The sequence below is a fragment of the Maylandia zebra genome, linkage group LG15, assembly GCF_041146795.1.
Source record: "Maylandia zebra isolate NMK-2024a linkage group LG15, Mzebra_GT3a, whole genome shotgun sequence".
Lineage (NCBI taxonomy): Eukaryota > Metazoa > Chordata > Actinopteri > Cichliformes > Cichlidae > Maylandia > Maylandia zebra.
In genome coordinates this window covers 29,049,446-29,066,688 of record NC_135181.1, presented here as the reverse complement: position 1 = coordinate 29,066,688, position 17,243 = coordinate 29,049,446, and the positions used below count along the sequence as shown (strand labels likewise).

The 17,243-nt window shown below is 40.4% G+C and overlaps 1 protein-coding gene across 3 annotated transcripts in view; it reads right to left on the bottom strand.

The window, feature by feature from the left end:
- cd2ap (CD2-associated protein) overlaps positions 1-17,243 on the bottom strand; it is a 111,062-nt gene that overhangs the window by 8,417 nt on the left and 85,402 nt on the right. For 2 of the 3 annotated variants that reach the window (XM_004574083.5, XM_004574085.5), the window contains 3 exons: positions 10,461-10,561; positions 1,406-1,521; positions 631-723 (listed from right to left, as the gene is read on the bottom strand). In XM_004574083.5, coding sequence (XP_004574140.1) covers positions 631-723; positions 1,406-1,521; positions 10,461-10,561 — 310 coding nt within the window. The remainder of the gene's footprint in view (positions 1-630; positions 724-1,405; positions 1,522-10,460; positions 10,562-17,243) is intronic. The other variant, XM_004574084.5, reaches the window with a different exon arrangement.

Genomic DNA, 17,243 nt, shown 5'->3' with positions numbered 1-17,243 from the left:
TTGCTTTGGACCCTAGAATCTTGTTGCAGCTGTGGTTTGATTAGACGTCTTTGATTTGTCCATAAACATTATCCACCTGCTCTCTGAGGTATAGGGAAACTGAAAAGTGTGACACAAACCAAGAACGGAGACAGTCTGCCTTAAAAAATGAAACAGCTAAAGAAAGAAAAAGACAATCCCTTTTCATTTCATTTTTGGTGCAGCATCTTCTCTGCAACTGATTTACTCAGCAACCTCAAACTACTGCCAATGAGATGGCGACGACTTGCTTCCCTAACAACCAGCAGTTGCATCGCATCCAATATGGCGGACAACTTTTGACCAATGTCCACAATGTCACATTAGAAGCCTCAATGTGGACTGGAGTACCATGCTGACTTGATTTCAACATAAGCAGGCAGTGTGCTATACTGTTTAGTTCCTACCAGATTCACACAACACAAACCATCACTGCTGTGCTACCATCAGCAACGCCGCTGGCAACAGCTGCCATCACTTCCACAGGTTTATACCCAAAGATCTGCTAAGACCATTCATTATTTGCTTCATTTCATGAGGCAGTTATGTCACTAAGCGGGCACCTGTAACTAAACTAAAGGTTTCCTCTAAACAGACATGAAATTAAATTACCTTTCTGGTTTCTGTTAGCTTTGGTTTGGCATCTTCTTCATCAATCTTAAAGGTTTTCTCCACACTCACTTCCTTGTTGGGCTGTAATGGAAACTGTGGAATCATGTTGGGATAAAATGTGCTGCTCGTGACAGGGAAAACAGGGAAAACAGGAAAAGCTGCAGAGTCCTGAAACGATTGCATCTGTCAATGACAGTTAACAGCTACACTATTAGCTCTAGTGTCATGGTAGGATTTGCAAGGAGTCTGCAGGTATAAAGAAGTTAGATTTTTAAAAGAAAAGACGCCAAACCTATGATACAAATGTACACCCGAAATCAAAATAAACTGATATAAAGACCTTGATGGCAATTTAATGATAACAGTATTTGGTTGCATTCAAGAATGTGGTCCAAATGTGGGAAAAGCCAAACACCTGCTATCTACAGCAGTTTGCTTTGTAAGGCACCAGCTTTGAGCAAAAACAAGGACTGCTGTTCTAAAGCCATTTGTCTTTGTTTTCATGAAATCTCTTTAACTATCAGGTGAAGGCTTGTATACTAAAGTTGTCAGAGAAAAGAAGAGATTTCTTCTGTCACATAAATAATACGTAGGAACAAATATAGAGACCAACTTGCAGAAACTATATTACCAGACGTCAGCCTAACTTTTAACATGAGATGGTAAGAATGATGATAGTAAGAGAGACAGCTCCTCATAATAACAATCAAAAGAAAAAAGGTCAGTGTCAACTTAAAGGGAGCGGGGGATTGTTAGCGCTAGAGCACATCCTCACCAATTGTCCTCCGCCAAACTGCGTGGGCAGCCTCCTTCCAGTCATCTTTGGTCGGTTGGTCGTGAGGTGAGAGAGCTTCTCCGAGGTAGACGACAAGTCATCAAAACTCATCAGATCTGTTGAAGCCAGATGAGAGAGAAAAAGGCGAGAGAAATAATAGAATTATTTTTTAGCAAAACATTTCAGCTATGATTAAACCCAACATCCACAAGCGAACTGACACTTTCAATAATTTCCTTTGATTCACTTTGAATGCACTGTAACTGCTCACAAACAGTTTGGCTTTTGGTTTATTTTCTGCCTCATTAACAACATTAATACACACACAGAAGCAGGAAATCAGCCAAACACAGGCACAAGGGTAAACAAACAACTAAAATATAAAAAGAATATATAAAAACTAGTGCTGTCAATAGATTAAAAAATTTAATTTTAATTAATCTCACAATTTTCTGGAATTAATCGCGATTAATCGTAATACTTGATCAATAGCCTGGACTTTATATTTAAGCTTGTAACTGACATTTATGCAATATAATGAAGTAAATTCAGAATAAACACAAATAATGTATGCTTATATTCAGATAATTTGAATAGTTTTCTTCAATCTTTTAAAGGTTTTCTGATGTGACGTACAACTTTTTAAAAAACCTATATACTAATAGGTAAGTATACACTTTTATATAATATATATAAGAGCTGTCAAACAATTAAAATGTTTAATCAGATTCATCACAGGGTTACTGTGGATTAATTTTGATTAATCACGATTAAATATAATTTATTTTTATTCTATATTAACCACAATTCATTTTGCTTTAGCAAACAGACTCGAGAAAAAAGGGAAAATATACGCAATTAACATGTTTACTGAACATCTTGAACATTCATGTTAACAAAAAACTCTGTAAACGTTTATCCACCCTCTCTCTGTTACTCTTGGGGAGGCACTTCAAGTCCTTGAAACGAGGAACCAAAGCTATGTAAAGCGCGTTCTCAACGATATTAATAGGTCTGCAGTTTGTTGCAGTCCACTTGGCAATTACGTCAGTCAATAATTCCGAGGTAGACTCACTGAGTCCCTGATGTTCCGTGAATGGTTTGTCGCAAGCTCGGTGACGTGTTAGCCAAAGTCCTAGCAGCATCCCCGACTAACGCATGCTTTGCGTCAATGTGACATTTTAAGCTGGAAGTGCTTCGGTGAAAAGAAAATTCCTTCTTGCACAATGTGCATAATACTTTGTCGGTCGACTGTTCTGTCTTGTTATTTTTGGAATACTCAAATTTCCCATCAGAGGGCCAATGTGTGTTTATCATCTTCCAAACTGAGTTGATTGGTTCAGCTACCCATCACTACCAGATCAACTGTCCATTTGCGCATGTGAGAAAGTAACTCTACTTGGACAAACAGCCCGAAATGCGTTGACAGAAGCATTTCAGGGATTTAGAGTCAGTCTACACTCCAGATGTGTTAATTGCGTTAAAAATTGTAATTGCGTTGACCGTGATAGCAAATTAATGTGCGTTAACGCATTAATTTTGACAGCACTAATAAAAACAGTAAAAAATTTCTTCTTTAAACACTTAAATCTACTGACACAAGGGGCAGCTTTCATATTTTTGGATGATGAAGTAACTCCTGTTTGATCCTCCTGTCTGGCCCCTGGAGAAACACGTGGGGTGCTTGACACAATATTGACCTTAAAACAGAGGAACCGTGAGGGAAGCTGAAAGGTCTCAGAGAAAGGACTCCTGAAATAGATTTAATAGAGCAGACCTGAATGGCTTTCACTCAGGGGTACTGTTTGCTACAGCTGAGGTGCTAAAAGTCGACAAGTCTCCAGAAGCCAGTCTGTCACGCACACCCATGAAACATGAAAGTTCAATCTCAGCTGCAATTCAAGCCAGCAGTTTACCGCTGAGTAGGTGCAAAGTGCTGTTACACAGTACTCACTGTTTTTCACCGTTCACTTTAAATGCAGCAATAACTCCATTCTTCCTGGCCTGTAGTTCATTGTGTTGTATGTAAACAACCTCATGTCAAGTTAACATACACGTGCAGTTAAAAATGGATATCAGGCTTTTACTGATAAAACTGCTTGTAAGATCATTGTTTGTGTTGTGTTCTTTTTTTTTTTTGTTTCCAGATCTGCTTAGCTGCAGTCACTAAACGACCTGAAGAATTGTTTTTAGATTAAAAGCCTCTGATTAGATCAAAGCTACTTTCAGCTGCTGCTTTGCTACAAGGGGGTCACCACAGTGGGTAGCTGTGCATGTTTGATCTAGCAGTTTTACGCTGGATGTCCTTCCTGCTACTACTCCACAGAACGTTTGCGCCTCTGGCTGAAAGTGAATCAGCAACCTTTTCCTTGCCAAGTGAATGTCTAACCCATGTGACACAAGAAATATACAGGTATTTATGAGTTCTTACTAAAACGCTAGGACAACCCAGTCTAAAAATAAGCTTATTTTGTTCTGACAGCAAGTCGTGGATTACTTGTTTAAGCTCTCCCCAACATTGCTAAGATCAGCTGATTGTTGCAAGGCGTCCTCTGGCGGATTCACTATGGAATATCAACACAGAGAATGTGACTGAAGGGTGTTTCTTCAGTCTCATCTTTTTTCTTTTTTTACATTTTTATGGGTTGGCCAATATATTGGCAAATAGCTCATAAAGGTAATATATAGCCTGGAAAAAGCAAGCAAAACAGAAAACCTTTATGACTGGCCTCCTAGCATTCAAGTCTTATACAGACTAACAAGCTTAAGCTAATTAGGTACACATGCCATACATGAGAAAATTATCATCTATAGTTACAATTTTGCACTATACTAACAAATCAGAAATGAACTGAAATTAAATTATTATTTTTCTTTGGTTTAATAAATGGTGTTGGTATTTTGGTGACACTTTTTTGGTGCTCTTCACGAATTAGTCGTGATTTTCTGACCAAAAATTTAAAATCTGTGTTCAGAGGGGCGTGGTTATGGCGCTGAACTAGGCACACGTATTTTTGTGAGCTCCTGGCGATATTTTAGTAAGTTCCTGAAAACTGTCCTTTAACTGCGTCAACAGTGATAACTATTGCTTGTAACGAGTTATTATCGTGTATCCGCGACATTATGCCGGCTAAGAAAGCACAAAATAAATCTAAGGCACACTCTTCTCTGAGTGAGGAAGACGACGTCTCTGATGCTAGCAGTCAAGCTAACTCTGCAGGTGATGCTAGCCCTGGGAGTCTCCTGGACGTGAGTACTGGAATGGCCCATAACATGGATGTTATTCAAATACTCGACGGAATCAGAAATGACTTTTCCACAAAACTTGATGTGGTCCTGTCAGCGATCCAAGATGTTAAAAGAGATATGCAGGACTTTTCGGTGCGCATGGATGGGGCAGAGATGCGCATTAGCAGCGTGGAGGACGCCGTTAACTCAGAGAAAGGCAAGATAGATGCGCTAGTTAAACAAGTGGCTCTCCTCACGAACAAACTCGAGGACCTCGAAAATCGCTCTCGTCGTTCCAAACTACGACTAGTTAATGTGCCGGAGAAAATAGAAGGACATGACGCGGTGGCTTTCCTAGAGAAGTGGCTCCCCGAAGCGCTGGGACCAGCAACATTCCCGAGACAACCTCTCATCGAAAGAGCTCACCGGTTGCCCGGCCGGACGCAACCCAACCGACCACCCTCACCGAGAGTCCTCATCATGAAGTTTTTAAACTTCCAAGACAAGGTTCGGGTGATATGGGCGGCTATGGCCAAAGGGAAAGTTATCTGCGGGGGTCAAGAGGTCATGTTCTTCCCGGATCTTTCTACAGATCTCCACCGACGGAGGAGGGGCTTCGACCGGGTGAAACAGCAGCTCAGGGCGATGAACGTACGTTACGGATTAATTTACCCGGCGAAGCTACGAGTGTCATCTGGTGGACATACGCATGTCTTTGAGACCCCAGCAGATGCGGAAAAGTTCATCCGAGGTTTGCAGAATACAGAGGACTAGCAGAATATCTGATGGGGACTGCCGAATCCTTCACTATCTGCCCATAACAACTGTAGTTTGAAATTGTTGGATTTAATGGTCAATATCGCTCATCCTTACTGTTGAATTTTTTGGGGAGAGTATTTTTCTTTTTTGTATTTACTTTGGTTTACCGTTCCTTCGTTCTCCTCAGTTGTATTGGGCATTTTATTTATCCCTTATAGATAACTAGCCACGCCCACTCGTTGATTGGGCTTTCATTTGTGTCTTGGAGTACTGGTTGTTCGACATACAGTCGGCTCTCCGGGATGAGAGTTATGCTACAAGAAAGTTTGTAATGATCATTGTATACATACTTGTTCATGTAGGATATACATTTTCGTCAGGAGACGCAATTGTCCAGGTGGTTTGGTTTTGTTTGACCATGTCAGCTCGGTTTGGTCTAGCTGCTCCCTTGTTTACATTGGATCAGCGTGTGCACTTAACTGCACCCCAAGGTCAGGGGGAGGGCGGGGTAGGGCGAGGGGCTGTCCGGTTCAGGTTGACAGCTAAGGGGGTTCATTTATGGCAGATTTTGTGTTATTTCTTTGTGTTTTTGTATTTTTCACAACGTGTTGCTTTTTACTGGTTTACTCCCAGCACAACAGTTAGAGATACTGAAAGGTTTACCAACAACCAAATGAAGATACTATGTTGCACAATCTGTTGTATTAATAAGAATAGATGACTTCATATAAGACTTTTAAATTTACTTCTTGGAATGTGAGAGGAATGGTAAAAGTGGTTAAACTAAAACAGGTTATTACCAGGCTTAAACAACTTGAGTCATCAATAGCGTTTATCCAAGAGACCCATTTACTCAGAGAGGATCTGGTGAAAGTACGTAGGAGATGGCCAGGCAAAGTGCTAGCATCCTGTTGCCCTTCGCACGCGAGAGGGGTTATGGTGTTAATTCATAATTCAGTGCCTTTCCAAGTAAATAACACTATTTATGATAAAGCTGGCAGATTTTTGGTGGTTCAAGGAACTCTCTTGAAAGAGAATTTCAATTTAGTTAATGTTTATGGCCCTAATGATGATAACCCTTTATTTTTTGAGAATTTATTACTATTGATAGCTACCCTTCCTGGTAGGATAATATTGGCAGGTGACTTAAATTGTACTCTGGACCCGAAGCTTGACCGCTCATCAGGGATAGACACTTCACACTCTCAAACAAGAAAAAAAATACAACAATATTTGAAAGATCTGAACCTCTGATCCATGGAGAATTCAAAACCCCAATAAAAGGGAATTCTCATGCTATTCAGCATTATTTAAATCCCACTCCCGAATAGATTATTTTTTAATTTCCTCATCTTTGCTACCCAATATAACTAAGTGTATATATGACAGCATTGTGTTGTCAGATCATGCCCCAACATCACTATTTTATGAGGTAGAACAAGTGAATAGCCGCTCAAACAAGTGGCGCTTGCACCCTAAATGGATACATGATTCTGACTTTATGAAATTTGTAGGAGAACACATTGATCTCTACTTCTCAATTAATACAATTCAAACAACAGCAGCCGTTAGGTGGGAAGCTTTTAAGGCATATATTAGTGGACAAATGATAAGTTTCACCAGTTCTAAATTTAACAAATTCAAACAGACAATGAACGAATTAGACAATAAAATTAGAGAATTAGAGAGAGAAGTTAACATAGATGATTCAACACAGAAAAAACAGGAGTTATTGACCCTTAAAGCTAAATACGAGGAGCTGTCTATGCTGAAGATGGTTTAATAAGATTGAAACAGACGTTTTATGATCAGGGTGAAAAGCCGGGTAGACTACTAGCTTGGCAGATAAAGAAACTTGAATCTGACAGAGCCATTAATATAATTAGGAACGATCAAGGGGAATTATCCACAGATCCCACAGAAATTAATAACACCTTTGTCTCGTATTATAAAACCCTATATAAATCTGACAGCCCACTGGACCTGGTAAGCCAAAATGCTTTCTTGGATAGATTGATCTTTCCCTGTATTTCTGAGGATGTGAAAAATGAATTGGAGAGAGAAATAAATTTCAATGACGTTTCTGATGCAATTACGAACATGAGAGGTGGTAAGGCTTCGGGTCCTGATGGGCTTCCGATAGATATTTACAAGCTATTTAAAGCAAAATTAATTCCCCCATTATTAGATGTTTATTTGGAATCCTATGAAACAGGTCGCCTCCCTGCTACATTTCGTAGTGCCCTGATCACTCTCATTCTAAAACCGAGCAAAGCGCCAGCCGAAAGCGGTTCTTACAGACCCATATCGCTGTTAAATTCTGACTCCAAAATCATAGCTAAAGCTCTGGCTATGAGGCTGGAGAGGGCTCTTCCAGTCATTATACACGGAGATCAAAATGGTTTCGTTCAAAATCGCCAGGGGTTCCACAATGTGAGGAGAGTTCTCAATATAATCCACGAATGTGAAGAGTTACCTGATACTGCAATACTATCACTCGACGCGGAGAAGGCGTTCGATCGAGTTGAATGGCCCTATCTAATTGAGGTGCTTAAGCGTTTTGGATTTGGTGATCACTTCCGCCGATGGATTGAAATTTTACTTGCTGATTCGGATGCAATGGTATCTACCAATAATCTCATCTCTAGTCCTTTTGAGCTATCTCGAGGCACCAGGCAAGGGTCTCCGATTTCACCTGTGCTTTTTGTACTAGCCATGGAACCTTTAGCGATAGCAATTAGATCACATCCCTCGATCCATGGTATTAAAATCGGGGAGATGCTACACAAAATTGCAATGTACGCTGACGATACTGTTGTGTTTCTATCACACCTTGCAGAATCAATACCATCTCTCCTGAAGCTATTTGATCAATTTAGCAGTTTCTCTGGGTTCAAAGTGAACGAAGAAAAATCATCCATTATGTTTTTAAATATGAACGAGAGGTTGAAACCAGTTGTATCCCACCCATTTGTGAATGCCGCAGAGGGATTTAAATATTTAGGCATCAGAGTAACACCAACGATAAGCAATCTTAGTTCAGCCAATTATGAGCCCCTGGTGGTAGGGTTGTCGGATGAGATCACTAGATTAATATCATTGCCTCTTTCTTTAGTGGGAAGAATAAACATAGTAAAGATGACTATATTACCTAAATTCCTATATATCTTTCAGTCAATTCCGCTGGCCCCTCCTCCTTTTTTTTCCAAGATCAGAAAGCTTCTTTCTAATTTCATCTGGAACAATAGGAAGCCAAGACTCAGACTCTCCCTCTTGTATTTACCATATATGATAGGGGAGGACTACAGTTTCCAAATTTAAAATGGTACTATTGGGCTGCTCAGCTGAGGACCACTATGTTTTGGTTTTCAAACGATATTTCCCTTCCCTGGTTAGCAACTGAAAGAATGTCCTCAAAGGGTCTGTCGTTAAATAGCTATTTATACTCAGCACCCTTTAAAACTTTAAAGAAAATTACTACTAATCCCTTTGTAAAAAACACTGTTGTTGTTTGGCATGAAGTACAAAAAATGTTGAATGACTCTCCTGGGTTGTCCTGTTTCTCCCCAATTTGGGGTAATGAACTCTTTGCCCCGGCTAAGAATGACATGGGCTTTAAAGCTTGGCTGAACAAGGGCATTGCGAAACTACAGGACGTATATGAGGAATATTCTCTAATGTCATTCAGTGAATTATGGGCAAAGTTTGATTTACCGCAGAAACACTTTAAGTATCTGCAACTTAGAAGTTTTATTCTGGCACACTTAAACAATTCAGTGCACCAACCCCCACTCTCCATCCTAGAAACTCATGTTACAAAAAACTGTTTTGGTAAAAGACTGGTGTCCCAGTTTTATAGCCTTTTAGTTGAAAACCATAAGGATAACTCTGATAGTAAAAGACGGGAGTGGATTAGTGACTTACATGAAGATATTTCATATACTGAATGGGGTAAAATATGTTCAAAAACACACACTCAAACCATTAACACTCGTTTGAGAAAGATACAATTTAATTGGATAATGCGAACATACATATCCCCTGTACAATTAAATAAATTTGATCCTAATATAATTGATCTATGCTATAAGTGTAATAGGCATCAGGGTACACTATATCACTGCCTGTGGAAATGTGAAGAGATCCAAAAATTTTGAAGCTCTGTGTTAAAATATATCTCTCAGATCACAACTTCTCCTGTACCGCTTTGCCCTAAGTTATGCATTTTAGGCTTGTATCCAGATGACTGTACTCTGTCTTGTGAGGAAAGAAAAATGGTCGATATTGTTTGCTACAGGCCAAACGCTGTATCGCCTTATGCTGGAAGAATGTTGGTTGCCCCTCTTTTAACCACTGGTTAAATAACTTAACACCGAGTTTAGCTCTTGAGAAACTGAACTATATTGTTAGAAAGAAGGCTTCTGAATTGTACAACATCTGGAAGATATTTTTGGATCTACTGAGGAGTGGGGATGTGGGGGGGGGGGGGGGGGGGGGGGGGGGGAGTGAATAAGCCAACTAGATAATGAATAATGTCTGACTTGCTGTTGGGAATATACTATGTAACCTATATTATGATTTATTTATTTATTTATTTTTAATTGTATTTATTTGTATGGTTTAATTTAATTTATTTAACTATGCATTTATTTGGAACCTTTTAGGATTAACACTTCAATTATCGTTATTACTATTACTAATATTATTATTATTATTATTATTAGTGTTGTTATTATTATTACTATTATTTTAATGACTGCCATACGTTCATTTTATGTTGGTGTTGATACTGTTGAAAAAACAAATAAACATACGTTTAAAAAAAAAAAAAAAAATCTGTGTTCAGAAATGTTATTTACCACGGTCACAAAAAAGACTTACTGTCAAAGCAAAAATCTTCTGGTGAAGTCATTTATTGACTTCTTATAAGCAACCGACAATAATTAAAGTAGGAAAAAAAACTATAGATACATTTTAATGTTTTTTTAATGTGGCTACAGTGGAAATAATTTGATACCAGGGGTTATGATCGTAGCAATCTGACATGCATGTAGTAGTATGGACATACCTGTACCCGACTTCTCCACAGAGTCTGCAGACACCGGTTTGGTGAAAGGTAATGGCTCGGAGTCAGACTTTGGTCGTGTGGATGGCACCTCACCATTGTGCCTGTGGTTAAAAGAGAAAAACTTCACTTTAGCAATATCAGCGACAATTTAGCTGATATTTTACATTTTATATTAAACGAATAACAAAATTAATTGTTCTCATCATCCCATCGGATTTCTAAAAGTCTTATACAGATTGAAAATGTGACATCAAAACCGCAAAGGATTGTAGGTACGAGTGGCAAGTGGTACTAGCGCATGCAGGCTTTCACAAGAAAACAGTCACACAGCGATAAAAAGAAACACAAATAATGGCAAGAAGCTGTTGTATGCAATAGCCTTTCGCATGACAGCCACGGGAAGCTGACGGGTAAACAGATCGGTTTTTATTGGATTCCATCGTGGAAGAGAAACTGTTCAAGCCATGTTTCCGAAGTAACAAAGAGCCGATGGATGGTCTGGATTGCAGCTATTCGAAGACTAAATATTTCAGCACACTCCAGCTCACATGTTAGTCTGCTCCAAGCATGTCCACAAAGGTAAGTCTTTTGTTGTGGTTAAGTAATTTATCATAACATAATAATAGTTGATGTAGGTTACAAATAAGTCTTTTATTGATTTGAATTGAATTTGTTTACTGTGCCTTTGCGGGCTAATGTTTGTTGTGTTTTGTAGGAAAACCAGCCTTCAAAATGTTGGAATGCGATCCAGACTGGGCACCCTCTATCAACCTGGGTCATACCGAGTTTAAAGCTGTTACCACAGCGAGATTTGATCAGTTAAGAGAGAGAGAGCGATATCAAAACAGCCATGAAAAGTAGTAGCTCTATCCTGGCCATTTGTGGCCACTTCACTTTTGTTTTTTCAACCATTTTTGTTCTGTTAATGCAAATGGAATGAAACTTCCCAAAGGTGTGTATTTTTTCCAGAGTTTTTAATTTTCAACACCAGCTCCTTAATAATGCCAATAATACAGTGACTTGCAAAAGTATTCGGCCCCCTTGAACTTTTCCACATTTTGTCACATTACAGCCACAAACATGGTAAATGGCCTGTATTTATATAGCGCTTTACTAGTCCCTAAGGACCCCAAAGCGCTTTACATATCCAGTCATCCACCCATTCACACACACATTCACACTCTGGTGATGGCAAGCTACATTGTAGCCACAGCCACCCTGGGGCGCACTGACAGAGACATGAATCAATTTTATTGGAATTCCACGTGAAAGACCAATACAAAGTGGTGTACACGTGAGAAGTTGAACAAAAATCATACATGATTCCAAACATTTTTTAAAAATAAATGACTGCAAAGTGGGGTGTGTATAATTATTCAGCCCCCCTGAGTAAATACTTTGTAGAACCACCTTTTGCTGCAATTACAGCTGCCAGTCTTTTAGGGTATGTCTCTACCAGCTTTGCACATCTAGAGACTGAAATCCTTGCCCATTCTTCTTTGCAAAACAGCTCCAGCTAAGTCAGATTAGATGGTCAGCGTTTGTGAACAGCAGTTTTCAGATCTTGCCACAGATTCTCGATTGGATTTAGATCTGGACTTTGACTGGGCCATTCTAACACATGGATATGTTTTGTTTTAAACCATTCCATTGTTGCCCTGGCTTTAAGTTTAGGGTCATTGTCCTGCTGGAAGGTGAACCTTATTTTGGTCTCATCTGACCAGAGCACCTTCTTCCACATGTTTGCTGTGTCCCCCACATGGCTTGTGGAAAACTGCAAACGGGACTTCTTATGGTTTTCTGTTAACAATGGCTTTCTTCTTGCCACTCTTCCATAAAGGCCAACTTTGTGCAGTGCATGACTAATAGTTGTCCTATGGACAGATTCCCCCACCTGAGCTGTAAATCTCTGCAGCTCGTCCAGAGTCACCATGGGCCTCTTGGCTGCATTTCTGATCAGCGCTCTCCTAGTTCGGCCTGTGAGTTTAGGTGGACGGCCTTGTCTTGGTAGGTTTACAGTTGTGCCATACAGAAACACTTCCATTTCTGAATGATGACTTAAACAGTGCTCCGTGGGATGTTCAAGGCTTGGGAAATCTTTTTGTAGCCTAAACCTGCTTTAAATTTCTCAATAATTTTATCTCTGACCTGTCTGGTGTGTTGTTACGGACTACGGATTGGTAACAGACTGATTCTTATATAGCGGTTCTCTACTCTCCCGGAGTACTCAAAGCGCTCTATACAACATGCCTCATTCACCCATTCACACCCACTCATGCAAGCACTTCTAAACGCAAGTGCAAACCTAATCTACATTCACACACATTCACACTCCGATGAACGCATCGAAGGGCAATTTGGGGTTAGTATCTTGCCCAAGGACACTTGACATGCAGACTGGCGAAGCCTAAAATTGAACCACTAACCTTTCGATCAGTAGCTGATCTGCTCTACCACCTGAGCCACAGCCACCCAATATTCTCTTAGACAACCTTTGAGGCCGTCACAGAGCAGCTATATTTGTACTGACATTAGATTACACACAGGTGCACTCTATTTAGTCATTAGCACTCATCAGGCAATGTCTATGGGCAACTGACTGCACTCAGACCAAAGGGGGCTGAATAATTACGCACACCCCACTTTGCAGTTATTTATTTGTAGAAAATGTTTGGACTCATGTATGATTTTCGTTCCACTTCTCAAGTGTACACCACTTTGTATTGGTCTTTCACGTGGAATTCCAATAAAATTGATTCATGTTTGTGGTGGTAATGTGACAAAATGTAGGGGCCGAATGCTTTTGCAAGCCACTGTATACACTATACATGAAATTGTTCCTCTTGGGGGGCGTGGTTATGGCGCTGAACTAGGCACACATATTTTTGTGAGCTCCTGGTGATATTTTAGTAAGTTCCTGAAAACTGTCCTTTAACTGCGTCAACAGTGATAACTATTGCTTGTAACGAGTTATTATCGTATATCCGCGACATTATGCCGGCTAAGAAAGCACAAAATAAATCTAAGGCACACTCTTCTCTGAGTGTGGAAGACGACATCTCTGACGCTAGCAGTCAAGCTAACTCTGCAGGTGATGCTAGCCCTGGGAGTCTCCTGGACGTGGGTACTGGAATGGCCCATAACATGGATGTTATTCAAATACTCGACGGAATCAGAAATGACTTTTCCACAAAACTTGATGTGGTCCTGTCAGCGATCCAAGATGTTAAAAGAGATGTGCAGGACTTTTCGGTGCGCATGGATGGGGCAGAGATGCGCATTAGCAGCGTGGAGGACGCCGTTAACTCAGAGAAAGGCAAGATAGATGCGCTAGTTAAACAAGTGGCTCTCCTCACGAACAAACTCGAGGACCTCGAAAATCGCTCTCGTCATTCCAACCTACGACTAGTTAATTTGCCGGAGAAAATAGAAGGAAATGACGCGGTGGCGTTCCTAGAGAAGTGGCTCCCCGAAGCGCTGGGACCAGCAACATTCCCGAGACAACCTCTCACCGAAAGAGCTCACCGGTTGCCCGGCTGGACGCAACCCAACCGACCACCCTCACCGAGAGTCCTCATCGTGAAGTTTTTAAACTTCCAAGACAAGGTTCGGGTGTTGGGGGCGGCTATGGCCAAAGGGAAAGTTATTTGCGGGGGTCAAGAGGTCATGTTCTTCCCGGATCTTTCTACAGATCTCCACCGACGGAGGAGGGGCTTCGACCGGGTGAAACAGCAGCTCAGGGCGATGAACGTACGTTACGGATTAATTTACCCGGCGAAGCTACGAGTGTCATCTGGTTGACATACGCATGTCTTTGAGACCCCAGCAGATGCGGAAAAGTTCATCCGAGGTTTGCAGAATACAGAGGACTAGCAGAATATCTGATGGGGACTGCCGAATCCTTCACTATCTGCCCATAACAGCTGTAGTTTGAAATTGTTGGATTTAATGGTCAATATCGCTCATCCTTACTGTTGAATTTTTTGGGGAGAGTATTTTTCTTTTTTGTATTTACTTTGGTTTACCGTTCCTTCGTTCTCCTCAGTTGTATTGGGCATTTTATTTATCCCTTATAGATAACTAGCCACGCCCACTCGTTGATTGGGCTTTCATTTGTGTCTTGGAGTACTGGTTGTTCGACATACAGTCGGCTCTCCGGGATGAGAGTTATGCTACAAGAAAGTTTGTAATGATCATTGTATACATACTTGTTCATGTAGGATATACATTTTCGTCAGGAGACGCAATTGTCCAGGTGGTTTGGTTTTGTTTGACCATGTCAGCTCGGTTTGGTCTAGCTGCTCCCTTGTTTACATTGGATCAGCGTGTGCACTTAACTGCACCCCAAGGTCAGGGGGAGGGCGGGGTAGGGCGAGGGGCTGTCCGGTTCAGGTTGACAGCTAAGGGGGTTCATTTATGGCAGATTTTGTGTTATTTCTTTGTGTTTTTGTATTTTTCACAACGTGTTGCTTTTTACTGGTTTACTCCCAGCACAACAGTTAGAGATACTGAAAGGTTTACCAACAACCAAATGAAGATACTATGTTGCACAATCTGTTGTATTAATAAGAATAGATGACTTCATATAAGACTTTTAAATTTACTTCTTGGAATGTGAGAGGAATGGTAAAAGTGGTTAAACTAAAACAGGTTATTACCAGGCTTAAACAACTTGAGTCATCAATAGCGTTTATCCAAGAGACCCATTTACTCAGAGAGGATCTGGTGAAAGTACGTAGGAGATGGCCAGGCAAAGTGCTAGCATCCTGTTGCCCTTCGCACGCGAGAGGGGTTATGGTGTTAATTCATAATTCAGTGCCTTTCCAAGTAAATAACACTATTTATGATAAAGCTGGCAGATTTTTGGTGGTTCAAGGAACTCTCTTGAAAGAGAATTTCAATTTAGTTAATGTTTATGGCCCTAATGATGATAACCCTTTATTTTTTGAGAATTTATTACTATTGATAGCTACCCTTCCTGGTAGGATAATATTGGCAGGTGACTTAAATTGTACTCTGGACCCGAAGCTTGACCGCTCATCAGGGATAGACACTTCACACTCTCAAACAAGAAAAAAAATACAACAATATTTGAAAGATCTGAACCTCTGATCCATGGAGAATTCAAAACCCCAATAAAAGGGGATTCTCATGCTATTCAGCAGTATTTAAATCCCACTCCCGAATAGATTAACCTTAAAGCTTAAATACGAGGAGCTGTCTATGCTTAAAGCTGAAGATGGTTTAATAAGATTGAAACAGACGTTTTATGATCAGGGTGAAAAGCTGGGTAGACTACTAAGCTTGGCAGATAAAGAAACTTAAAACCCTATATAAATCTGACAGCCCACTGGACCTGGTAAGCCAAAATGCTTTCTTGGATAGATTGATCTTTCCCTGTATTTCTGAGGATATGAAAAATGAATTGGAGAGAGAAATAAATTTCAATGACGTTTCTGATGCAATTACGAACATGAGAGGTGGTAAGGCTTCGGGTCCTGATGGGCTTCCGATAGATATTTACAAGCTATTTAAAGCAAAATTAATTCCCCCATTATTAGATGTTTATTTGGAATCCTATGAAACAGGTCGCCTCCCTGCTACATTTCGTAGTGCCCTGATCACTCTCATTCTAAAACCGAGCAAAGCGCCAGCCGAAAGCGGTTCTTACAGACCCATATCGCTGTTAAATTCTGACTCCAAAATCATAGCTAAAGCTCTGGCTATGAGGCTGGAGAGGGCTCTTCCAGTCATTATACACGGAGATCAAAATGGTTTCGTTCAAAATCGCCAGGGGTTCCACAACGTGAGGAGAGTTCTCAATATAATCCACGAATGTGAAGAGTCACCTGATACTGCAATACTATCACTCGACGCGGAGAAGGCGTTCGATCGAGTTGAATGTCCCTGTCTAATTGAGGTGCTTAAGCTTTTTGGATTTGGTGATCACTTCTGCCGATGGATTGAAATTTTACTTGCTGATTCGGTTGCAATGGTATCTACCAATAATCTCATCTCTAGTCCTTTTGAGCCATCTCGAGGCACCAGGCAAGGGTCTCCGATTTCACCTGTGCTTTTTGTACTAGCCATGGAACCTTTAGCGATAGCAATTAGATCACATCCCTTGATCCATGGTATTAAAATTGGGGAGATGCTACACAAAATTGAAATGTACGCTGACGATACTGTTGTGTTTCTATCACACCTTGCAGAATCAATACCATCTCTCCTGAAGCTATTCGATCAATTTAGCAGTTTCTCTGGGTTCAAAGTGAACGAAGAAAAATCATCCATTATGTTTTTAAATATGAACGAGAGGTTGAAACCAGTTGTATCCCACCCATTTGTGAATGCCGCAGAGGGATTTAAATATTTAGGCATCAGAGTAACCCCAACGATAAGCAATCTTAGTTCAGCCAATTATGAGCCCTTGGTGGAAGGGTTGTCGGATGAGATCACTAGATTAATATCATTGCCTCTTTCTTTACTGGGAAGAATAAACATAGTAAAGATGACTATATTACCTAAATTCCTATATATCTTTCAGTCAATTCTGCTGGCCCCTCCTCCTTCTTTTTTTTCCAAGACCAGCAAACTTCTTTCTAATTTCATCTGGAACAATAGGAAGCCAAGACTCAGACTCTCCCTCTTGTATTTACCATATGATAGGGGAGGACTACAGTTTCCAAATTTAAAATGGTACTATTGGGCTGCTCAGCTGAGGACCACTATGTTTTGGTTTTCAAACGATATTTCCCTTCCCTGGTTAGCAACTGAAAGAAT